The sequence below is a fragment of the Balaenoptera physalus genome (assembly GCF_965194825.1).
Source record: "Balaenoptera physalus genome assembly, chromosome: 1".
NCBI classification, from domain to species: domain Eukaryota; kingdom Metazoa; phylum Chordata; class Mammalia; order Artiodactyla; family Balaenopteridae; genus Balaenoptera; species Balaenoptera physalus.
Window position 1 is genome coordinate 189477138 of NC_138882.1, and position 25274 is coordinate 189502411.

General features: G+C 52.5%; 1 protein-coding gene across 1 annotated transcript in view; it reads left to right on the forward strand.

The window, feature by feature from the left end:
- Window positions 1-244: 244 nt before the first annotated feature.
- Window positions 245-25274, forward strand: part of SLC2A5 (solute carrier family 2 member 5) — a 63950-nt gene continuing 38920 nt past the window's right edge. Inside the window, exons 1-2 of the mRNA XM_082461249.1 lie at window positions 245-4461; window positions 16931-17144. Of these exons, the coding sequence (XP_082317375.1) occupies window positions 4079-4461; window positions 16931-17144 (597 nt within the window). The 5' untranslated portion in view covers window positions 245-4078. The remainder of the gene's footprint in view (window positions 4462-16930; window positions 17145-25274) is intronic.

Here is a 25274-nt window from a genome sequence, read left to right on the forward strand (position 1 = left end):
CTAAGGATTAAATGACTCTGATCCAGGAAGAGTTCATTCCAGCCTCTTGCATGGCCATGTGCCAAAGCTGAGGCTGGTTGCACAATCCAAGCTTAGAACTATTCAGGCCAGTAAAAAGCTGAGAGGCTTCGTTGACAGCCCGGGTCTGTTCACGGTCTGGGGTCCTCTCAGGAGGAGGTCAGGGGCTTCCTAAGTGACTCAGAAGGAAAGCAGCTGCTCTTCGACCTCTGCAGAGCAACGTCCATGAATACGCTTGCTCCATCCAGCTGCTGAGAATTGTTCCTAGTAACTTTTTTCCTGATCAAAAGAGAATATATGCTCATTCCAGCATTGCTTGTCCAAAAACCCAACATGTCCAAAAACCGTAGAATGAATAAATATTTTATTTATATGATGGAATACTATACGGCAATGAAAATGAAAGAATTGCAGCTTCGTGTGAGAACATGGATGAATCTCACAAAAATAAGTTGAGCAAAAGAATAAGAGACACAATGATACAAATGAACTTATTTACAGAACAGAAATAGACTCACGGACATAGAAAACAAACTTATGGTTACCAAAGGGAAAGTGGGGGGAGGGATAAATTAGGAGTTTGGAATTAAAATATACGCAATACTATACATAAAATAGATAACCAACAAGGACCTACCGTATAGCATGGGAACTATACTCAAGATCTTGTAATAACCTATAATGGAAGGGAATGTAAGAAAAAGGATATATATATATATACATATATATATCACTTTGTTGTACACCTGAAACTGACACAACATTGTAAATCAACACTATTTCAATTAAAATTTTTAAAAATACATGTAAAAAAAAATAGAAGACACAAAAGGGAACATAGGGTGTTATTCCACTTACATAAAGCTCAGGGAGTTCCCTGGCGGTCCACGCTTTTGCTGCTGAGGGCCCATGTTCAATCCCTGGATGGGGAACTAAGATCCCACAAGCCACACGGCGTGGCCAAAAAAAAAAAAAGAAGTTCAATGACAGTCAAACTATACTCTTTTGTTTAGGGATGCATACATGAATGGTTTTTGAAAAGCAAAAAAATGACTAAGGGGGAAGAAAGAGGCTTGGGGGGGAGGTTTCTGATGTGCTGGTAATGTATTTCTTGCTCTGGGTGGGTATTTGCTTTATAATTATTTATCAGATTGTACATTTGTGTTTTAGGTACTTGTCAGTATGCATAGTTCATAACACAATGTTTTTAAAAGTTAGGTGCAAAAAGATAATCTATGCAGATGATAAACTTTGCCTTTTATGAATCACATGCAAAATCAAATCTAATGTAAACTGAAAACTACAAAACATCATTGAATGAAATTAAAGATGACCTAAATAAATGGAAAGACATCCCCTGGAATAGATAAGAACATTTAATATTATTAAGATAGCATTATTCCCCCAAGTTTATATACAGATTCAATGCAATCCCTACCAAAATCCCAGCTGGATTTTTTTTTTTTTCTGAAATGGAAAAGCTGATTCTCAAATTGATACTGAATTGCAAGGAGCACCAAACAGCTAAAACAATATTGAAAAAGAAAAACAACGTGGGACGACTCACACTTCCCCATTTTGAAACTTACTACAAAGCTACAGTGACCAAAGCTGTGCCATCCTGGGAAGAAAGAAAACATAGGTGTAAATATTCATGAGCTTGGATTAGGCACTGGCTCCTTAGATATGACACCAAAGATAATACACCAAAAGCACAACAACCAGAGGGGAAAATAGGTAAATTGGACATCGTCAAAATAAAAATTTTGCGCTTCCTACTATACTATCAAAATGAAAAGACAACCCACAGAATGGGAGACAATTTTTGTAAATCACGTATCTGATAAGTCTAGTATCCAGAATATACAAAGAACTCTTACCGCTCAATAACAAAAATACAACTCATTTTAAAAATAGGCAAGGGATTTGAACAGACATTTCTCCAGAGAGGATATGCAGGTGGAAAATAAGCATAGGAAAAGATGCTCCACATCACTATTAATCAGAGAAATGTAAATCAAAACCGCAATGAAACACCACACCACTAGGATGGCTAGAATCAAAAAGCAGATGATAAATAGTGTTAGGAGAATGTGGAGAAATTAGAGCCTTCATACATTGCTGTAGGAATACAAAATGGTGCGGCCACTTTGGAAAAAAGTCTGGCAGTTTCTCAAAAAGTTAAAAATGGAGTAACCATATGACCCAGCAATTCCACTCCTAGGTACATACCCAAGAGAACTGAAAATATATGTCCACACAAAAACTTGTATATGAATGCTCATAGCAGCATTATTTATAATAGCCAAAATATGGCTATCAATTGATAAATGGAAAAACAAATGTGGGATATTCGTACAATGGAACATTATTCAGCCATAGAAAGGAATGAAGCACTTATGTATGCCACAACGTGGATGAACCTTGAAAACAAGCTAAGTGAAAGAAGCCAGTCACAGAAGACCACCTATTGGATTCCATCTCTGTGAAATGCCCAGAAGAGGCAAATCCATAGACACAGAAGGTGGATTAGTAGTTTCGGGGGGCGGGTGGGGGGGAGTGACTACTGTTAAAAAACAAAATCAACTGAGTAAATTGTAAAGATCTTATTGGCTTTATTCACTGATCATGAATCACTCAGCGTCCCATCTAGCAAATAGAAAGGAGCTCTGAAGTGCCGTTCAAAAGGGAAGACTTTTACAGGCAGAAAGAGATGGGACAAGGAAATGAGTCTAGCAAAGAGCTGAGTATTTCAGGCAAGGTCGCCTTCCTTTGGGGGATGGCAGGGATCTACCAGAAGGATTACTTCACTAGTGCTGACCAGGAAATTCCAGACTGACTGGTTAAGATTACATTCGTAGGAGAGCTTGAAACCGCAGTTAGGTTAGGTATGAAGTCTTGGTTTGGTGACGAGACTTAGCACAAGTGACACCACGTGGGACCTGTTACCTCTCTTTTGACACAACTGTGTTTCTTTTTGAGGCAATAACAATGTTGTGGAATTAGATAATGAGGATGGTTGCACAAACTTGTGTATATGCTATAAATAACTGTACATTTAAAAGGGCCGATTTTATGGCACGTGAATGGTAACCCAATTTTTTAAAAATGAAATTTTCAAAAAAGAAAAAAACCCAGTAAAATTGGGAATTAATGTTTCAATTTCTTTAAAACAATTTCACACAATAAGCTTTATTTAACAAAATAGCGTGCTCATTGTAAGAAAAGTTGGAAACTCCCCGTTCAGGAAGTAACCACCGCCACCCTACCAGCGCACACCTCCGGTACGGCTGGGCTGCTTAAGGAACGAGGATCACTTTGACAGCTGCTGTTGCTACCAGTGGAAAGACTGCCTCCACCCCGCCAAGATACCTCCCCACCCCCGCACACATGCTGGCCGTAAACAAAGAAGGTAATATTAGCCCTAAAAAACTGTCAGTGCATCCCTCCCCAGGACTGGGCGTCCTACTCGGCTGGCAAGAGCAGAGACCTCTGGAGGATGGGGTGGGGGTGGGGGGAGGGAGTGCGGCGCTGCAGACTAGACGTGGGGACTGCAGGGTGGAGCGCGGGCGCCAGGGGTGTGGTGGGAGGGCAGGGGCGGGGCCTTGGGGAGGGGGCCGGGGGTTGCGCGAGCGCCTAGGGACGCGGGCACAGGGGCGCGGCGCCGGGGCGTGGGTGGGGCTCGCGGGAGAGGCTCAGGGGCCGGCCGCGGGTCCGAGGTCGGGACGTGAGGGCCACGGGGTGGAGCGTGGAGGACGCAGGGGCGTGGTGTGAGGGCGAGGGTGGGGCGCGGGGGCGGGGCGCGGCCGTGGTCGGGACGTGGGCGCCGCGGGGTGGAGCGTGGAGGGCGCGGGGGCGTGGCGGGGGCGGGGGCGGGGCCTAGGGACAGGGGCGGGGCGTGGCCGCTGGGGCGCTGGGCGGCGGACCTGGAAGGCCCGGGAGGGGCCGAGACGCGGGCGGAGCGGGCACCGGGGCATGAGCCGCTCGCTGGTCTGTGCCCAGACGGCGGCGGCGGCGGCCGCACGCGGCGCCCCGGCCCCGGCCCGCTCCGCTCCTGACCATGCCACCTCCCGCGCCCCCCACAGAGTTGGTGCCGTCGGAGCGCGCCGTGGTGCTGCTATCGTGCGCGCTCTCCGCGCTAGGCTCGGGCCTGCTGGTGGCCACGCACGGCCTGTGGCCCGACCTGCGCAGCCGGGCGCGGCGCCTGCTGCTCTTCCTGTCGCTGGCCGACCTGCTCTCGGCCGCCTCCTACTTCTACGGGGTCCTGCAGGACTTCGAGGGCCCCTCGTGGGACTGCGTGCTGCAGGGCGCGCTCTCCACCTTCGCCAACACCAGCTCCTTCTTCTGGACGGTGGCCATCGCCCTCTACCTGTATCTTAGCATCGTCCGCACGTCGCGCGGCCCCGGAGACGGCCGCCTGCTTTGTGCTTTCCACGTCGTCAGGTGGGTGGCGGCGACGCTGCTTTCCCTCGGGTCCAGTGACCCCTGCCTGGATCCTGTCTGCTGCCCCTGTGGCCCTCGCCACCCTCTGGGCCCTGCGTCTTGATTGGACCCCTGGCCAGGCGCCCGGTGGGCAGTGTCTGCTCCTGTCCCGGGACAGCCCTGGGCCAGCAGAATGATGCTAGGCTTGCCGGGGAGATGAACTTGTCCTGAACATCGCCGCAGGGGGCGCCCCTTTGAGGCGGCCCCAGCCCTAGCCTCCCAGTGAGGTGGGCGCCTTAGCGCAGGCCCTGGAGGGTGGGGGGGTGGGCAGAGCTCGCCCTCAGAGCCCGGCCCTGGTAACTTGGAAGCACCTGGAGAGCTGGCGAGGCCACTCTGGGCCCTTGGCCTCCTGCTTCAGTGCGCTCCTGCCATCTCTGCTGACCATGGGGATGGGGAGAAGCACCTGGCCAGGCTGGGGGATGAGTTAGGTGTGGTGCATTCAGCCACTCTCAGGCTGCCCTCCACCCAGCCCTGTGCCAGATGCAGTGCTTCAGCTGTAAAATTTAGGAAGGACAGTCTTGTGTATTTTATCTTTGCTCGTCTCTAAACCTCAGGCCCCAATCTCTTGTTATCTCTGTTCTAGATTATCTTTCTTTCCGGAGTTCAGCAACTCTGAAATTGAGGTCAGAGGCAGAGGCTGGTCTGGAAGAGGGCAGCCAGCGGCCTGGAGTCTCTGAGAGTAGAGAAAACCAAGGCCTTGTCCTGCCCTGGCATTGAAGGGTCTCATCCAAGTAGCCCTCATCTATGGAAGAAGGTTGGCCCCTTCCTGGTGTAATTTCAAGATTCAAACGTCTGGTGGTGTCCTCTGGTGAACCCAAGGCAGGAATGTTATAGAGCTTTTTTCCTCTTCTCCTTCCTCCAGATAGGAGTACCAAATGCTGCCCTAATTATAGGTCCTCTCTGTTAAATACTTGAGTTCTTTCCAAGGGACTGAAGATAGTCAGCACTTTGGTAGAGACAGGTCACCTGGGTGTCACAACAGTGAGGTCACAAGCCTGCAAGAGTCACTTGACCTCCAGGTCTCAGAGCCGTTGGATGGAGGCCAGCTGGTCCCTGGGAAACTAAACGGCCTGCTTCTCGGCTGTTCAAGTCAAAATGTTTGTAGCGAGCCATTCAGACGTGCCTCAGGTGCTGCAGAGACCCACAGAGAGAGGGGCTGCCTCCCCCACACACATCCAACCTGATCCCACCATCCATTTCGGAGACCCCGTCCTTGGCAGGCTGGTTGGCTGTGGGCAGCGTGGAGCTCACGTGTACTTGAAAAGGAGTCCAAGACTTTTCTTTGCAAGATTCTCTTGTCTTTTTCCCCCTCTTTTGAAAAATACTGAATACAACGTATTTTTCAAGTGATAAAGAGAACCTGGTGCAGCTCCTATAGAAAAGACATTTCCCAAGAAACCTTTCTTTTCACTTCTAGGGATGTTTTCTGTGATGCTTAGGGAAGGCTTCCTAAGAAAGCCCATGTGTCCTTCTGTGGCCATAAAAAGGAAGCGAATTGTTCCTCTTGTCTGTTGAATGTGATCCACCTGCTTCTTAAAAAAAAAAAAAAAAAGAAGAAAGAAAGAAAATTACTTGTATCCAAGCTAGAAAGGGACTTTGACAGTTTATTTCGTCAGAAGTCAGCACTCATGTTGCTGGTGTGAGACTTGGTAAGACCTGTCCAACAGGTTCATGTATTGACCTAGATCCTCTCAGACTGTATTGCTAAGGACTCTTCAGTGTCTTTCTTTGGAGGATTAGTTCGTTGCTGCTGAAGGACCTCTTGGCGTGGGAAATCTCATCTTCAGACTCGCTGCCCAGGCACCACTCGCTAACCATTTCAAATGACTGCAAATCAGTTCTCTTCTTCAAACCTTCCAGTCTTGGAAAATATTTTATTTTTACTTATTTATTTTTTAATATTTATTTATTTTTGGCTGCGTCGGGTCTTAGCTGTGGTACGCAGGCTCTCTAGTGGCGCATGGGCTCAGTAGTTGCGGTACACGGGCTTAGTTGCCCCGCGGCATGTGGGATCTTAGTTCCCTGACCAGGGATCAAACCCGCATCCCCTGCATTAGAAGGCGGATTCTTAACCACTGGACCACCAGGGAAGTCCCCCGGAAAATATTTTAAAATATGACAACACAAAAGGTTGCTCTCTCTATTCTTATGAGTTGATTTTTTTTAAAAAAACTGACAAATATCTTGAGAAACCGACAAAGGACATTCTGACGAAATAGTAAAAGCATGAATACTCAAAACAATACAACAATGAGGTACCATTTTCTCATTAAATTAGAGGGAAAAAAATAGTAAGGCAGGATACTAATGTGATAAATGCAGATGAAACTGGTGTTTTCCTACATTATTATTGGCCATGTAAATTGGAATAATCCATGTAGAAAATATTTGGTTCATACCCCTTGATCCCAGCAATCCTATTTATAGGCATCTAGTCTAAGGAGATAAACCAGATTACATGCAAAGTTGGATGTACAGAGGAGTTTGCGTGGCAATGTTAGCCAGAACAGTGATGAGAATTTGAAAGCAACCTAAATGTTCAAAAAATCGGGGATCAGTAAGTTATAGACTACACCCCACCCAGAAGTGTTATGCTGCCATTAAATACTGGCCATGAACTCTATAAGTCATATATTTTTTAAATGGTATGATACAACGTTAAGTGGGGAAAGCCATCTATAAAGCTAAATGCAGCCATGCACCGCAGGAGGCTGGAGAGAGTCGTAGGCAAGTTCACACAAAGCGCCTGCATGGCCCCTGGGACCCCATCGTAATGCCTGACATAGTTTCCTTTACAGAAAGACTTTATCTCATTGGGGAAGGAGGGCAGCTTAGACTTTATCCTCAGAGAAATTGCCTGTCATCACAAGCTGCATCAGGCTCCTGAGGTCTTGCAAGGATCACGCTTTGATCCTCCATAACCCAGGGGACTCACCCAGAGATGGTCACCCTCCAGCCACAGCTGATGAGACTTTCCCAAGGCCACAGAGCTGTTCGCAGGAGGCTCAGGGTGAGAACTTCAAGGTCAGTGCCCCTTTTAGGATTCCATCGTGTCTCTTGGCCTTGACAATAATTGTTTAAACTGAGAGAGAATTCGACAATCGTTTATTTTTAACTTTCCAGATTTCCCCCATTATTAACACTTTACCATGTTAGCTTTATTTATCCTCTCCAATTATTTTTTTTCTGGAACCATGTAAGAGTAAGTTACAGGGACTTCCCTGGTGGTGCAGTGGTTAAGAAACCACCTGCCAATGCAGGAGACACGGTTCGATCCCTGGTCCGGGAAGCAGCTAAGCCCGTGAGCCACAACTACTGAGGCTGCACTCTAGAGTCCATGAGCCACAACTACTGAGCCCATGTGCTGCAACTCCTGAAGCCCACACTCCTAGAGCCCGCGCTCCGCAACAAGAGAAGCCATCGCAATGAGAAGCCCGCGCACTGCAACAAAGAGTAGCCCCTGCTCGCCACAACTAGAGAAAGCCCGCGTGCGGCAACGAAGACCCAACACAGCCAAATGTAAAATTAAAAAAAAAAAAAAGAGTAAGTTACAGACCTGATGCCCCCAACTCCTAAATCCTTCAGTGTGCATGTATTTCCAAAAGGCAAGGACAGTCTCTTGCGTGACCACGTACACCTCCCCAAAGCAGAGAGTAACGTGGAGCAGTGCTAATATCTGACTGTGTCATGTGAAGAAGGAAAAAGGCAAAGCAACTAAAAAGAAAAAAATATGTGTGTGTGTCTGGTAAAAAAAAATCTGATTGTGGATCTATTGAGGTTTTGCCAGTTGTCTAATAAGGTCGCCGATAGCAAAGGAGCTTTGTTTTCATGCCTCTTTATCCTCCTTCGGTCGGGAGCAGTGTTTCCGTCTTCCTTGGTGTTTCACGACTGGTCTTTTTGAAGAGTACAGGCCCGTTACTGTGTAGCATGTCCCCCTTCACCTGGGTTGCCTGATGCTTCCTCGGGAGTGGATTCAGGATCTGCACCTTGGGCTGGAATCTCACAGAAACCTGTTCTCGCTTCCTACCTGGTGGTGGCTGGCGACTTTGATTTGTTCCGTTCCCGGTGATGTTCACTTTGATTGCTTGGTCAAGGTGTTATCTGCCAGTTCTCCACCACAGTTACTCTTTTTCCTTTTGTAATTAATAAGGATCTTGTCGAGATGAACCTCCTGGAACTCCTCAAAGTCTCACCCAAGGGTTTCACACCCCCTGATTCCGACAGCGTTCTGAGGGGACTCTTCTGGATGTTGCCGCGTTTTTAAAGTGTAAGAATATTCTGTGTTCAGGGAAAGCCCTGTGATAAGTCCCTTTCTACTGTGTCTTAGCTGTGGAGGCGCCATGATACCGACACCACATATTTTATTGATTGACTGAAGTATAGTTGATTTACAATGTCGTGTTAGTTCCGGATGAACAACACAGTGATTCCATTATATATTTATGTTGTTTTTCAGATTCTTTTCCTTTATAGATTATTACAAAATATTGAGTATAGTTCCCTGTGCTATACAGTAGGTCTTTGTTGTTTCTCTCTTTTATATAGTGTGCGTGTTTATGTTAATCCCAAACTCCTAATTTGCCCACCCCCCTTTCCCCTTTGGTAACCGCAAGTTTGTTTTCTAGGTCTGTACCCATATTTTACATGCATGTGGATAAGCATCTGTGGCCGTTTGTTTGCAGTTCTCACCTAAGAAAGGGCTGGGCAGCTTAGCCTGCAGCGGCTATGGGCGGGGTCATTTCCTTTCAGATAAGATAAGCATGAAACCGTCTCTGTCCCCCTGCAGAAGGTGACCTGCCTATCGAAAGCAGTCTTCAGCCCCTCTTCCCCTGCAAGGTGGTGGGCTTCTTCTGAACCAGTACGGCAGGGTCACGGACTGTCCCCTCGCCGCTGGGCCAGGTGTGTCCTGTGATTGTGGGGGGAGGTCAGGCTAGGGCGCCTCATCTTGCTGCGTCAGAAGTGGAGCCCAAGCTGAGCTGGCTGCCTCGAGCAACCTTTGGGTTTCTTCTGGCTGCACTGAAGTGGGGATAGGTGTGGGCATGACCCCCGGCCCACGTGCCCACCCACCCTCTGGCATTTGCTGGAGGCTCTGGAGGAAGAGAGAAGTCTATGGCACCCCAAGTTCACCGTGAAAACCCCTGCTGTGGGGATGGGGAAGTTCCAGCGCAGAGAAAAGGGGACCCGTGGGCCCCGAAGGGGAGAGCCTGTGAGCTCTCTAATCAGACACCAGCTCACTCACGGTGGAGCCCAGTGACAAGGCCCCAGGTGGGCAGTGTCTGAATGGGGGGTGAACCCAGTGGTTGTGTGAACAGCACCCCACATCAGACGGTGCTCCCCAAAATGACAAGAGCTAATCCGGCTTTGTTTGCTGAGGGCCCTGCTGCAGTGAGGTCTCTGTGCTGCATTTGCATGTCTGCGGGGCACCCGCTGTGGCCCCAGAGGCTGCCCCTTGACCCTGCCGGGCAGAGTCAGATTCTACCCCGGGGCCAGGTGGGCAGGAAAGCGTCCCTGAGCGCTGCAGAGTGCACCTCGGCACCCACAGAACCAGGGCTGCAGAGGCCCGTGCCAGGGGCTGAGTGTTTAGAAGTTCCCTTGGACGCCTTTCCCCACCTCTGCGGCCAGGGCTACCGAGCGACTGACCTCATGATGGCCTGGTCAGTGGCTGACATCCTGAACTCCCACGTCCTGCCCCTGCCCCACCCTTAACAATAAGAGCCCATTGTTGGGGCAGAAACCTCCAGGCGGCCTCCTCGGGCCTGGATTCCTTTCACCAGGCCGTGCTTCCTGCAGCTGCATCCCTCCGGGCCCGGCTCTGTCCTGCTCCCAAGAGCTTTGGAAACTGGCACATGGTTGCCAGATAGTTTCGTTCTCAGAGCATCTTGGGGTCATGGTCACATTCAGGGCCTTCCATAGGCCCCAGGCACATGGACCAGGCTCTGCTGTTTGGGGGAGAAGACCCTCTTGTGGTCTTCCCATCAGGTGCCACCCCCCACCAGAGATCTGTAGGAAGGGGGAGGTTTGGGGGGAGGGGGGAGTGCAGGAATCCAACGGTGGATTGAGCAGACCTTGAGCCCTTGGTGCGGAGGGGGAAGGGTGTTCCCAGCCCGGACTGTGAAAGCGGCTCTGTCACCACAGGTGTGCCCCTCCCTGACTGGTGGGACAGGTTTCAGAAGATCCCCAGCTGGGCAGACTGGGAACTCTGAAGGAAACCCAGAGCCTTGCTCTCGTGGGCACCGGCCGCCTCCCGTGGTCGTCTGACACATGCCACGGAATCCAGGTGTGGGACGCGGCCTGCTCACCGGCCGGCTGATCCCGCGGTGCTTCAGCTTCTCATGGGGCGACTGAAGAACAAAGTGAATGTCGAGTTCCAAAAGCCAAGCTCATGACCAGTCTGCAGGGCGTTTGTCAGTTTACCCCTCCCCTAAGCCTGCTGCGGACCCCCAGCTCTGCTGGTCTGGGTGTTGGGGTGTGTCCCAGGGCTGGGCTGCCATCCCCTGTCCTGGCATGTCTCTCCCCCAGAGCTGGTAGAGAGCATCTGCCTTCGTCTGCTGCGGCTGCCCTAACAAAGCCTGCAGACTGGGTGGGGTGCTTAAACAACAGACATCCCTTCTCTCCCTGTCCTGAAGGCTGGAAATCGGAGATCCAGGTGTAGGCAGGGTTGGTTTCCGCTGAGGCCTCTCTCCTTGGCTTGCAGACGGCCGTCTGCACCCTGTGTCCTCACATGGTCGTCCCTTAGTGAGTGTCTGCATCCTAATCTCCTCTTCTTACAAGGACACCTGTCCTATTGGATTAGGACCCACCCAGTGACCTCATTTTAACCTAATCACCTCTTTAAAGACCCTGTCTCCAGATACGGTCCCATCCTGACGTACTGGGGGTTAGGACTTCAACACAGGAATTTGGTGGCAGGAGGGGACATACTCAGCCTATAACTGCCTCCGAAGGGGGAAGAAGCCAACTTGGAGTCTGGCCTCGGTTTCCAGGCAAACACACGTGAAAGCTGGGGCCTGGGCACCTCTGGGAGCAGCTCTTGGTGCCCCTCCAAGTGGGTGATTCTGCTCAGAGAGTGGTCTGCAGGCCCCCTCCATCTAGGTGACCCCAGCCACGCTTCTCCTCCGCCTGCATCACAGGTTTGGAGAGAAGGAGCCTCATTGGTCACCTGCTTTAACCATGTTCCTCCTCAGTGCCTTTCATAGCATCTGCTGCACGTGGTCACATGGCTTCCTCCCCTTGATGGGGGATGCTGACAGTTTAGCCCTTGGCTTTGAGACTGAGCAGGATACCTGCCCTTTCCTTCGGCCGCCTGAGTCTGCTCTGGAGCAGGACGTCCCCAAGAGTCTTCCAATACTCGAGGCTCAGCTCCAGGCCCAGCACGTCCTCACGTGCCCGCTCTGGTGCCAGCTTCACAGTCTCAGGTTTAGAATGTGGGTCCCAGGTGTCCACACTGAGGCAGGACAGTTCGCTGGCTGTTCTCCATCACCCACGTCTGGGCATCAGGGCAACCCCTCCGACCACATACCTTCTGGGTCCCAGTCAGCTACAGCCCTTGGTCTGTTTTACATGTGCTGTTGTTAGGCCGTATCTTACTTGTTCTGATTTTGTTTGTTTTTTGATTGATGGCTGCTTTTTTTTTTTTTTTTGAAGGGATAAAAAACTGTTAGGTGGTGCATGTCAGAAATTAGTAGTAGACGTTTCTGGAAAGTGGGAATTAGGTCACACATGTCTTTGTAGAGTTCCTCCCAGAGTTGGACACCACTTACAACTCAGGGTGGCCACTTGGCCAGAGAACAGCTTGGCTTATTGAGGTCGCCAAACAGATTTTCTCCTGGCTCTATAGGTGAGAGCCTGGGGCAGGGCAGCTTCAGCCCCCTGTCCTTTTCATCCTCTGTCCAGTGGTGGCCTGGAGCCGGCTTGCGGGACCCGATTGTTAAATTTCAGGGCATTTTGTGGGCTGATTGTTAGATAGAACATCATTAAAAATTAAATTATATAAACTTACAATTAAATAAATTGCATTAAAAACAAAAGTAACATACTCAAAACTCCTTAGGTCCTAATTATACTGTTTAAAAAATTTATTTTATTTATTTATTTTTGGCTGAGTTGGGTCTTCGTTGCTGCGCGTGGGCTTTCTCTAGTTGCGGCGAGCGGGGGCCATTCTTCATTGTGGTGCGTGGGCTTCTCACTGCGGTGGCTTCTCTTGTTGCAGAACACGGGCTCTAGGTGCGCGGGCTTCAGTAGTTGTGGCTCGTGGGCTGTAGAGCGCAGGCTCAGTAGTTGTGGTGCACAGGCTTAGTTGCTCCGCGGCATGTGGGATCTTCCCGGACCAGGGCTCGAACCCGTGTCCCCTGCATTGGCAGGCGGATTCTTAACCACTGCGCCACCAGGGTAGTCCCCTAATTATACTTTTGTTGATTTGTAGAGCAGATGTCAGCAAACTTTTCCTGTACAGGACCAGATAGTATTTTCAGCTCTGCAGGCCATGTGATCTCCGACGCCACTGCTCAGCTCAGCTCTGGTAGCTGGGAAGCAGCCATGTATGATATATAACCAGTCAGTGTGACTGTATGCAGTAAAACTTTATTTTAAAAAACAGACTGACTGGAGAGCTTGGGATAGACACATACGCATGACTGTGTATAAGACAGTTAACTAATAAGAACCCACTGTAGAGCACAGGGAACTCTACTCAATACTGTGTAATGACCTATATGGGAAAAGAACCTAAAAAAGAGTGGATATATGTATATGTATAACTGATTCACTTTGCTGTACACCTGAAACTAACACAACGTTTTAAATCAACTATACTCCAATTTTTAAAATAAAATAAATAAATAAAAAACAGACTGGGCCGGATTTGGCCTGAGGGCCCCAGTTTGCTGAACCCCTGTTCTAGATTTAAGAAAGTGATAGAGAAAATGTTAGCAGTAAAGATTAAATGCAAAAGTGTTTCTTGTCTCTGTACTTAAGCCCTGGCGGCAGCCATGTCGGGGCAGGTGGGAAGCCGCATATTTCAGGGGGAGGTGCTGAGAAGGGGCCATGTCCTAGAGCAGGAAAAAAGAAGAAACATTCTTCCAGTGTTGGAAAAGTATTACTTGATCCACAGAGAGGTCGCTCATGTCAAGTCGACCCAGTGAAGTCCCAGCTCTCATCTGGTCCCCCAGGTCTTCCTCATTTCACTTCTGGAGTTTGAGGGTTTGAAACTTAATGAGGTTTCCTTAGTCATTAAGGAAAATGGAAACATCAGCCGCCTTCTCATCACGGAACTACTCTCATTGGCTGAGTGCAGCCACAGGTTGGCTGCAGATACCAGAGTTCCGCAAAAATCAGCAGAAGCCTCCTGTGAGAATCAACTGGCTGTGTGGAATGTACGATAAGGAGTAGTGTGTATTTTATTATTATTTACAAATCGTGTGCCCCACATCCTTTATATCAGTAAAATTCATAATCAGTTTATGTTTGTGTATGTACACACACACACACACACACACACGTGCGTAGATGTCTTTCTGATGCTAAAACATCACCAGCACACCGTTGTCTGTACCTGTAAAGTACGAGTCTGGCAGAGCCTGCTTGGCGGGGTTATTAGGCCATCCCTCCCACTCCATTCCCACTGCTCTCTGAGGTCACCTTTTCTTCCACCTCCACTCAGGTACCTCCCCAGGCAGCTTCTGGCCTCAGCAGAGCTGCTGTCTGTGCTTGAATTCAAACAGCAACTCTGATTGATCAACCCACATGCTCAGCCCTTTCAAAGCCGTCTATTTGGTCTTCCCTCTGGCTATTTTCCATCACAGATTCAGCCCCAGGCACACCCCAGTAACACAGAGGAAATACATCACTGGGTAGCTTTTGTACAACAGACCTAAAGTTGTAAAACGTGGGGCTGTCACCCTGTGGTCCCCAGGGGCCGTAGGGATGCTGAGGGGGGAAAGAAGCTGCCTCCTCCCGCCGAGCCTGTGCTCTCCCTTCCCGCCGGGGTGGGAATCCTCGGCTCCAGTCCTGCCGGTTGTTGGTCCCTAAGCACTGCTCTCCCACCTCTAACTTCAGGATTTACGGTGCAGCCCTTTAAAAGCCTTTCACCTCCTTTCAGTAATGTCCTTGCAGTGAATATTTAAGGAGTAAATTGGGAAAATCTGTCTCAGTCACTTGGTTCAAACTTCATTCACTCATTCATTCAGTTCATTCATTCATTCAGCACGTCCTAGTTTTGCCCCTATCATGTGCCAGGCACTGGTGTAGATGCCAGGATAGAGCAGTGAACCCACATGGCCCTCGCCTCATGGAGCTCATAGCTGACGTGTGTTGTCCTAAAATCCCAGGATGGCGTGAGTTTTAAAATGGTAACCCTTTGGTTTGACACTAATATATATTAACTCACCAGATCAATAACTTTGCATAGCACAAACATTTAAAATAGACACACTCCAGCCATTTGAAGTGTAACTTGGTACCTTTCTCATAATCCTTTTTTTTTAAATAAATTTATTTATTTTGTGTATTTATTTTTGGCTGCATTGGGTCTTCTTTGCTGTGTGCGGGCTTTCTCTAGTTGAGGCGAGCGGGGGCTACTCTGTTGCGGTGCACGGGCTTCTCACTGCGGTGGCTTCTCTTGCTGCGGAGCACGGGCTCTAGGCACGCGGGCTTCAGTAGTTGCGGCACGTGGGCTCAGTAGTTGTGGCTCGCGGGCTCTAGAGCGCAGGCTCAGTAGTTGTGGTGCACGGGCTTAGTTGCTCTGTGGCACGTGGGATCTTCCCGGACCAGGCCTTGAACCCGCATCCCCTGCATTGGCAGGCGGATTCTTAACCCCTGCGCCACCAGGCAAGTCCCCACCATCCTTTAATTTCTATGGGGTTTTGGCCCCTTACGTGCTCTTGTGACTTCAAGGAGGATATGCTGCTTCCACCTCTGCGGGGCTGTCAGGGCGGCAGAGCTGAGGGTGGCGCCCAGTGACCCGCCCCAGGCTCTGGTCCCTCCTGCAGAGGCCAGTGAAGGGAGGAGGTACCAAGTCTTTCCTGGGCCCAGGAAGCGGACTTTCTCCCTTTCCTCGCCATCCCTGCCCTGCCTCATCCCTAGCCCTGCGGCATTTGGAGAACCTTATAAAATCACAGGCCTTCTAGCCTCGTTCTGGTAACAGACTAAGTGCAACTGTGGCCTCATCACTGTTCTATGACCTTCTTTCAGAAAGAGCCGATATTCCTTACACAGAGCCCTCAAGACAGAACCAGTTTCTGAACTAAACGTTTTCCTGATAACACTGTCCTGTTTACTTGCTGCTTGTTCTCTGGGCGGCTGACCTACCACGTAGGCCCATGTGTCCTCCTGGGGGCAGAGACCACACAGGCCTCGTGCATCCCTGGTGGCTGCACCGCAGGCCCGGAGCCTGGGACCTGGGGACAAGCCTCACTGACAACATTGGTCGTAAATGTGGAAACGCTTACCCTGTCCCGCATGCTGGATGTAACGCTGATGAGTTTATTCTTGTGACAACCAACAACGATGCTCTGCTCCAGGCACCGTGATCATCCCCACTTTGTGGAGAAAAACACGGATGTGTTGCAGCCGCGTGGGGCAGGGCCGAGACTCAGACTCAGCCTGTTGCAACGCAGTCCAAGCTCTTAACCACCCTGCCGGGCCGCCACATAGCTCCTGTGTGTCCCCCTGACTGGTTTTAAAGGCTTGGCGAGGAGACTCGTGCGGGGACCACTGGGGAGGGGCCTTGGGGCTCAGCCCTAATCCCAGCTGTGTCGCCATTGCAGTAAACTCTAGAAAAGTCAGCCCAGCACTGCACTGAGAGGGGGCCCCCGCCCCAGGCTTTGTGCTTTAGTGGGCCCCCTTGGACCCTTGCCAGTGCCCGCCCCTTCCCGTAGAGCAAGGAGGGCTCAGGACCGAGTAGATGTGTCCGCCCGGAGCCCAGGGCCCCTCTTCCAGTTCCTGCTGCGGGTGCACGGGACGCAGACATCCCCAAGCCACCAGTGTGTGCACCTCTGGGCCCAGGCTGGCCAAGGGGGCCTGACTGTTGGCGGGGTGTGTGGATGAGGCTTGGCCAGGTGGGCTGGCGTTTGCGGGCCGGTGCACAGGCCCGTCGGTGCGGGAAGGAGCCGGCCGTCCCGATGCCACAGCATCCCAGCGTAATCCCCGAGGAGCCTGGCAATTCTGAAATAGAACCCGGCCTCCGAGGGCTTGCGAGGGCTTGTCCAGGTGGGAGGCCAGGGCGTCCCGGGCTTGGCAGGGCTTGGGCAGAGCAGGGCTGGGTTGGGGGATTTGAGGACTCCCGCCCCTCCTTTCTCCAGGGACACTGTCTGCTGCATGCTTGGGAGAGCACCGTCCTTCTTGCCTACCCAGCATCCCGGTCCCTTCGCCCTCGCTGGCTTTGCCGGGAGCCGGGTCTGACCTCACAGCCTCCCGTTTGCTCCTTATTCCTCAGCTGGGGGGTTCCGCTGGTCATCACCGTGGCGGCTGTCACTCTAAAGAAGATCGGCTACGACGCCTCGGATGTGTCCGTGGGCTGGTGCTGGATCGACCTGGAGGCGGAGGACCGCGTGCTGTGGATGCTGCTGACCGGGAAGGCGTGGGAGATGCTCGCCTACGTCACGCTGCCCGTGCTCTACCTCCTCATCCGGAAGCACATCAACAGAGCGGTAGGTGCGCCACGGGGCCCCGGCCCAGAGCTCTGTGTGGCCACTGTGTCCCGGCATCAGGGTTGGCTGCCGTAGGGGACAGGACTGGTGACCGACCAGAGTGACGGAGGGTTTGCTGTGCCTCAGGCACCGTGACGTGCGCTGAATTAATAAGCATCGTGGGTTGTCTGGTTTGCTAATTATGCAGCCCTGTCGGGAGCGGGTCCTGTTATCCTCCGTTTGTGGATGAGGGAACGGGGGCTCACCGAAGTTCAGGGGCTCCCCAGACTCGCCCAACTCAGAGTGAGCTGCTGTGAAACCAAGGAGACTGCGGGCTCAGCCTGTGTTCTGGGCCACAGCTCTCTACTGCCCCCTCCTGGACAGATCACCACGGTCGCTTAACCTGGAGAGGAATTTGATTGAAAGATGAACAGTAGCCAAATAAGAATTGAACGGGCATGCCCCTGAGGAGGGGAGACCACAGACTTTCACAACCAGCGATACAAATAACTCACTTTTTTCTCCTTGGTGATTAAAATATTATAAGTGGTAGACTTTTCAGGCTCTCAGGAATTCATAAATCAATAGGCTGGGCTGCTCTGAAGTCTCCTAGACTCCTGGCCAGAAGTTCTAGGAAAGAATGGTTTCCCTCTGATAATCTGGCCAAATTGTTCTTTGCTCTGGACTACCGGTTCCGCACATGTAAAGTATGGGCTTTCTCCTAGCCACAAGCAAACTGCTACCCCCAGAAGCCTCAGATTAGCCCATCCGTTGGTCCGCTCAACCATTCATTCAGTGCGTTTTTATTGAGCATCTACTATGCACAAAAGCTCTGTGTGTCGGTGGGAATGCTCATGAGAACTCAGGCATGGATCCTGCCCTCCTAGGAGGAGGCAGAAGTGTAATTACGATGGAAGATGAAACGGGGCTAGAGCAGTAACCTCGTGAAAGCTCTGGGGATAGACTTCCAAGCTCATTCTGCTGGTGTGGTGCCTGTGTTTCTTTTTTGCTCTGAGTTTTCAAGGCTGAAATTGTAGGCGAGAATGTCCCCAACTTTCGACTTTCGGGTGTGCTGCTGGCTCAGCGGTCATTTCCAAGGGTGTAAGGCGCTCCTTGCAGCTGTCTGACACCTGACGCCCACCCTGTATGTGGGATGCACACTTTGGGTTCTCTCTTTTTACTCCAAAATTTACCTGATTCTCACCCCTCCCTGCCGCCCTCTTCTGGCTCATCTTGGAGTCGTTGACAGAGATGCTGGCAGGGCTTAGCGATGGGTCTGAGATCCTCTTTGTCTACTTAGGGTTTTTTAGTTGGTCTCCTGCCTGGGCCGGGGCGGCCCTTCTCACCTCCTCTTTTCCGTTGCCCTGGGAAGGTTCCTGGCTCCCCGATGAAAGCTCCCAGGAGCCCCACCAGGCTCTGCCCAGGACCTCCCCATGCTCTCCCCCAGCTGCCTTTTCATGTGTTTGTTTGTTTGTTTTTGGCCATGTTGAGGGGCATGCGGGATCTTAGCTCCCTGACCAGGGAACGAACCCGTGCCCCCTGCAGTGGAAGCACAGAGTCCTAACCACTGGATGGCCAGGGAAGTCCCCCTGATCACCAGATTTTAAATTGGCACCGCCAGCTCTCCCTCCTGCCCAGAGTCTTAACCACTGGACTGCCAGGGGAGTCCCTCGTGTGTCTGTCTTCCTCCCTGCCCTTCCTGTAGCGGGGGCAGGAAGCCTGGGGCCCTGCCTGTGAGGCTGACCCCCCCCATGTGAGAATGGTCCTCTCCTACAACTCTGCAGGTGTTTCCAGAGAAAAGGAATACTAGTGAGCAGGGAGGTGAGAATGTGCGGGTCGTTCCCTGCCTCTAGCTAGGAGGGAGAACTAAAAATAAATGAACTGGGTGAGCTTTGCCCTGAGGAAGAGCGGACCAGCAGCCCTGGCTAGCGCCCGGCTAGTGCCCGGCTAGTGCCCGGCTCCCCCGCCCACCCGTGTGGTCCTGGAGGGGGTGGGTGGTGCCATTCTCTGGGTGCTGAAGGCCCCGGGGAGGAAGCAGGTGCTCTGAGAGCAGGTGAGCTGCAGCAGCTTGGGTGCCCAGAGATGCCAAGGGGTGTGGCTCTTCTCCTCACCTGCGCCTTCAGTGCCCCCCACAGAAGGCCAGGCTCAAAAACGCATCTTTGTTATGGAGCAGTGTTTTTTTCATCTATTTTTACAAATTCGGTTGTGATCTGGAACTGCCTTTCCTGTCACTGAAGGGCATTCCGAGGAGCGGGGAAACCAAAGCTGGCGGCTGCTCACCTCTTCTTCCTGCCCCAGCTTTGGGCAGAGCCCCTGCTGCGGGGCAGGCCGGCGGGGTGGGGGGACACAGCAGGGCCGGGGGACAGGCGGGGCTTGCCTTCTGGAGGAGAGGGCGGATCATGAGCGATGGGCCTGATAAACGAGGGTGAATGGCGTCCAGGAAGGAGGATGGTAAGAGCTATGAAAAGCAGACAAGGATAAAGAGCTGGAGGTGGGGACAGGACCAGCGGGGAAACGCCTTTGCAGTTTAAATAGGTTGACAGGATAGCCCTTATCCAGAAGGCGACACTGGAGCAAAGACTTGAAGAGGGTGAGGGAGTGAACCACATAGACGGTTGGAGAAGAGCATTCCAGCTCGAGGGAGCAGCCTGTGCAAAGGCCCTAGGGTGGGGTGTGCCTGACATGTTTGGAGCATTAGGAAGCCCGTGTGTCTGGAGAAGAGTAAACGGGGGGTATGTAGCAGGAATGAGGTCAGAGCTAGACCAGGGTTGGGGACATCGTAAGGAACGTGTGAAATGGGGAGACACCAAGAGCTTTGAGTGGAAGACTGGCTTGATCCGACCTAGGTTTTCAACGAGCCACACTGCTTCTGTGTTGAGAGTAAGACTGCAGTGGGGACAGGGTGGGGTGGTCAGGGCGATAGAGGGAGACCAGCGAAGAAGCAGTGGCAACTCTCCAGAGAAGTGGTGGTGGTGCTTGGACCAGGCTGGTGGCAGTGGCAGTGGACATCCAGGTCTGGGTCTGTTTTGAAGGCAGGGCCTGCAGGGCTTGCCTATGGATCGGACGTGAGCTGTCGCACACAGAGAGGGACCAAAGGCCACTCCCAAGTTTGGGGCCTGGACGGCTGGAAGGACGGAGCTCCCCTTAGCTGAGATGGGGAAGCATGCAGCAGGCTGGGGGTCGAGATCAGGCATGTGTTTCGGACCTGAGAAGCTTCCGCTGTGCTTTAGACACCCACGTGGGGTGTGGAGCCGGCAGTGGATGGAGGAGACGGGGCAGAGGTGGGAACCTGGGCTGCCGGCGTCAGGCACTGCGCGGCTCACGACCTCCGCGTCCCGGGGGGAGGGCAGCCTGCGGTGGGGCTGGAGGGGGCGGCAGGGCCCCGTCGCTCACGTCTGCTTTACGCGTTCCTCGCGCAGCATGAGGCTCTCTCCGAGTACCGGCCCCTCGTGTCCCGGGCGCACCAGCTCCGGCGCCGCACCTCCGCGGCCGATAAGAAGCTGGTCCTCATCCCGATCATCTTCATCTGCCTCCGGGTCTGGAGCACCGTGCGGTTCGTCCTGACCCTCTGTGGCTCCCCGGCAGTGCAGACGCCGGTGCTCGTGGTTCTGCACGTAGGTCCGCCCCGCCCCGCCCCCGCCCTCGCGGCTCCCGGCCCCACCGCGGGGTCGGCAGGGTCAGGTCCCTGTCCCCAGCAGGGCGGGCAGGCCGGGGGCTCTGCCCCACAGGGAGCCTTGACGAGAGACGGTGGAAGGTCAGCGTGGCTCGGGGGCAGCCCGGGGGTGTTGAGTTGCTGTCCAGTGGCCTAGGAGTAGCCCCGGGAGAGTTGACTGACCCTGAGTCCTTCCCAGCCCAGAAGACCCGGGGACACGCCTGCAAGTCCAGGCCTGCCCGGTGCTCAGCCCAAGGCCCACGTGGCCAGGGTTCCCCGCAGACCAGCCTCAAGGGGCGGAGGACCGGGTCCTGGGTCCCCAGCACTTCCCGGCCTCCCTGCGTGTGCTGTTCAGGCCCGCCCCGGCCCTGTCGCTCACGCCTCTTCCTTTCTCCCTGCCAGGGGATCGGGAACACCTTTCAGGGGGGCGCCAACTGCATCATGTTCGTCCTCTGCACCCGCACCGTCCGGACCCGGCTCCTCTCTCTCTGCTGCTGCTGCACCTCTCAACCTTCTGCTGCCACCGCCGAGAGCCTGGGGGGCCCCCCAGGGCCTCTGCGCCCTCCAAGACCAGCGAGTCTCAGGGGCCCAGGCGGGCCGCAGATGAACTTCCAAGCGCCCGAGCTGCTCCCCTCCTAGTTCTGTGCCTGGGCGCTGCCGACCTGGGGCAGGCGGCGCTGAGTTCCCTCTGCAGGGAGCGGGACGTCAGCTGCGCTGTGAGCCTTCGGCTGCCGAAGCTCTTGAGCCCCGTGGGGAGCAGCGCAGACTCAGCTTGTCTACCTCCTCGACCCTCAAGCACGTCCCCCTCACACCGCGTCCTTCTGCACGCGGGGGAACTCGTCGGCGTGAGGGCTGCACTGAGCTTCAGGGAAACCCGTGGTAGCTGATCACTGCCGGGTTGCCTTGCGGTCCGGGCGTCGCCGGCCTCGTGACCACACAGCACTGTTTACAGCTGGAGGGACCCACACCGGTGGGAAAAGCACAAAGAGGTATATGTACACTGTGCACCCGTCCTCAAGAAAATGTCAGGGGGTACCAGCGACGTGGCCCCCACTGAGGTATCACGGAGCAGATTCCTGGATTGTCAGGGCGTTGAGATTCCCCTGAGAGCCTGGCTTTTCTTGGATGGCGTTGCAGGTCAACGAGAGGGCCAGTTACCTTTAACCAGGAGGTCCCCCCGCCGGTGACCAGCATGAGCACAGCTGTACACAGCTGCTCGGGCAGCTGGTCCCCTGGGGCCTCCCCAGTTCTCTCCACCGGCTGCCAGCCCTTGATGTATGCGTTGTGTTTGAGTTTCAAGCAGAGGCCAGGATCCAGACTCCTGTCTCCCGCAGGCCCTTAAAATTAAAATGCAGGTCCCTCCTCCACCGCAAGGGCTGGAACAGGACAGGAAGAGGCCACTGCAGAAGTCCCCGCAGACGCCCCACTGTCACTTGGGTCTGTTCTTGTAAAGACTGAAACGGGTGAGTCGGGGAAGGCTCTGGCTCATTCACTTCCTAGGTTAATTTTTTATAGGAAAGGTGACCAGAGGGTCAGGGAACACCCAAATACTGATTCCTCCCTGAAGGTGAAGGTTTGGGGGGTTGGTTGGGGAGAGTGACGCATGCATCATGGCGTGATTTAAAAGAAAAAGGATTTAAAAGAAGCATCCGTATCTCTATAACCTATGACTCTTCCACCGACCCTTTTGTCTTAGGTCAGAAAACAATTTCTCTGTTCAATCACAGAAGCCACTGGCTAAGAATGGGAGGTGTAACTGTCACCGCGTGCGGGGGCCTTGGGGAAGAAAAGTGCAATTAACCCGATAGGTGCCCCTCCCTTGGGTCCCATGAGAACTCTGCAAAACTGATTTTCTGAACCTGTAAAAGGGTTCTGGATTAAAACCAAAGCCACACCCTACTGTTGATTCCTCTTTTACTCTCAAAAGCAAAATCTGTAACAGGAAGAGACTCTGAAAGGAATAGTCCTCTACAGAACTAGGTCCAAAACGCTCCTTTTGGGTTCCCTTTTTAAAAGAAGGTTTTATGAAAATCAGCAAGAGGTGAACATCCCTTTAGGATTCAAAGAAAGCTCTGGGCTGCCCTACAGAAAGCTACTTGTCAGTAAGGCGGTCCCCTTACATGAGTGGCCCACGTGAGGGGAGTCTGGGGTTCCCCCAAAGACCTTACAGCTCATCACGGGTGCCTACCTGGTAAAGAGCCTCACATTAGCTTCTAGAATGGAGCAGAAATTCAGGAAGTTGCTTGCTGCAAAAGAGAAGATGACTCACGGCTGAGTTAAGAGTATGGGCCCTGGGGGAATGGTGCTCGAATACCTCTTGTTCTGAAGGGGGCCCCAGAGGCCTTGGCTCAGATGGTGCAACATCGATGCCCGCTGGGCATGGCCCCTAAGGACAGGCCTGAGACCTGGGTTTCCCCGGACCGGCTGCAGCCGGAAAACACCCGCAGAGGGAGTCGGGGCTCAGAGAAGAACATCTCCGTGTGCCCGGGCCTCCCTCACGTTCTCATTCCACCTGTGAGGTGCCGCTGCTGAGTATTTCCATTTCGCTCCCTCTGCTCCCCACCCCGTCTCTGCAGACGGGTGAACATGTTACTGCGAGTGGAGAACACATGCGGGCAGGGGAGGGGCTCGTCCTGGTGCCCGGAGCATTGCAAACAGCACCATCATGAAGCCCAGGAGGGTCTCCTGCCTCGGATCAGAGCCAGACGAAAGTGCGTTCCTTTTACACGTGGCTGGGCCCCCGTGGGTTCTCTCTCTCGACCAGTGTAGTTAATGTTTATCCACCCTCACCCGCCGGGCACAGCTGTGTGACCTCGGCCTGAACAGGGGCTGCGTCTCAGTCCCCAGCGCCTTTCTTCTCAGGCACTTGCTGAACCTTGGTCTTTTCCTCAGGTTTACTAAACACTTTCTGCCTCTTTGTGCTTCAGAGTTGTGTCTGTCTGTTTTTGTTTCTTAATAAAGGTTATGATTTGGCCCGGGGTTAAGGGTGCAGACAGAGCTCTGCCTGTGTCCACAGCAAGAAAAGAACATTTTTGCAGGCTTCCCGGCTTGGCATAATGGCATCGTGGGAGGTTTTGTGCACGTGCAAAATTGTAATGCAAACCCTGACCGTCTGGGTCAAGGCCAAAGTCTTGCTATTTTAAATTAAATAAACTGTATTTCTTTTGTGTATTTGGTAAACCGACTGCCATTGATGTGGGTGCGGGTCAGCAGGGCGGCTCAGACGGGCCTGTGCTGTGGGGCAGGTCCAGAGCTTTCCACACGGTTGGGCCCTGGAGACCACGTCTGTGTCCTTCTCTGTGGGCAAATGCAGTCAGGTAGGTGGCCACCTGGTTGGTATAGCCTGCTTCTCCTGAGTTTGCCTGATAGAATCCCTGGTCTGGGTTGGGGAGCAGGGATGGTGGTGTTTAGAATACAGATTCCCAGGCCCCGTCCCATATGAGGATCAACAGAGCCAAGTTCCAAGGACCCGCAGCTTAGGGCTAAACTCTCATGAGTGAGACACTCCAGATACTGACCCACCAACCATGTCTCCGTTCTTGCACGAGTCTATCCCGACACCCGGTGACCCTCTGCATTGGCAACTAAGGCTCCCAGGTGGCCGGGAACTGCTGGGGTACAAGGGCTCTTCTCTGAAGGGAGCAGCCTTCCAAAACCAGCCATCGGAGCCGGCTGCCTCGTTCGGTGCAGACCTTCGCAGCCCTGCAGCCCTGCCTTCAAGTCTTTTTTTTTTTTTTTTTTAACTGCTACATCTTGGGAACTTTGCTCCCAGAAGTGCTCCTTGTTTATTTGTTCTACTTTCTGGATTTTGTAAAGCTAAAAATACATCAGCTGTCAAGAGAATGAGAGGACAAGCCACAGACGGGAAGAAAATATTTGCAAAAGACACATCTGTGTATCTATACAAGACGACGGATGCTAACCTATTGTTATCATTTCACAATGTATGTGAATTGCCATCACGCCGTACACCTTGAGCTTATACAGTGAGGTGTGTCAATTATTTTTCAGTGAAACGGGGGATTGGGGGGAATGCACATCTGATAAAGGACTGTTACCAAAATATACAGCAGACTCTTTTTTTTTTCAAATTTTAATTTATTTTTATTTATTTATTTTTGGCTGCATTGGGTCTTCGTTGCTACACGTGGGCTTTCTCTAGTTGTGGCGAGTGGGGGCCACTCTTTGTTGCGGTGCACAGGCTTCTCATTGCAGTAGCCTCTCTTGTTGCGGAGCACGGGCTCTAGGCACGCAGGCTTCAGTAGTTGTGGCACGCGGGCTCAGTAGTTGTGGCTCGCGGGCTCAGTAGTTGTGGCGCACGGGCTTAGCTGCTCCGCGGCATGTGGGATCTTCCCGGACCAGGGCTTGAGCCCGTGTCCCCTGCATTGGCAGGCGGATTCTTAACCACTGCGCCACCAGGAAAGCCCTACAGTGGACTTTTAACACTCAGCAATAAGAAAACAAACAACGCGATTAAGAAATGGGCCAAAGACCTTAAC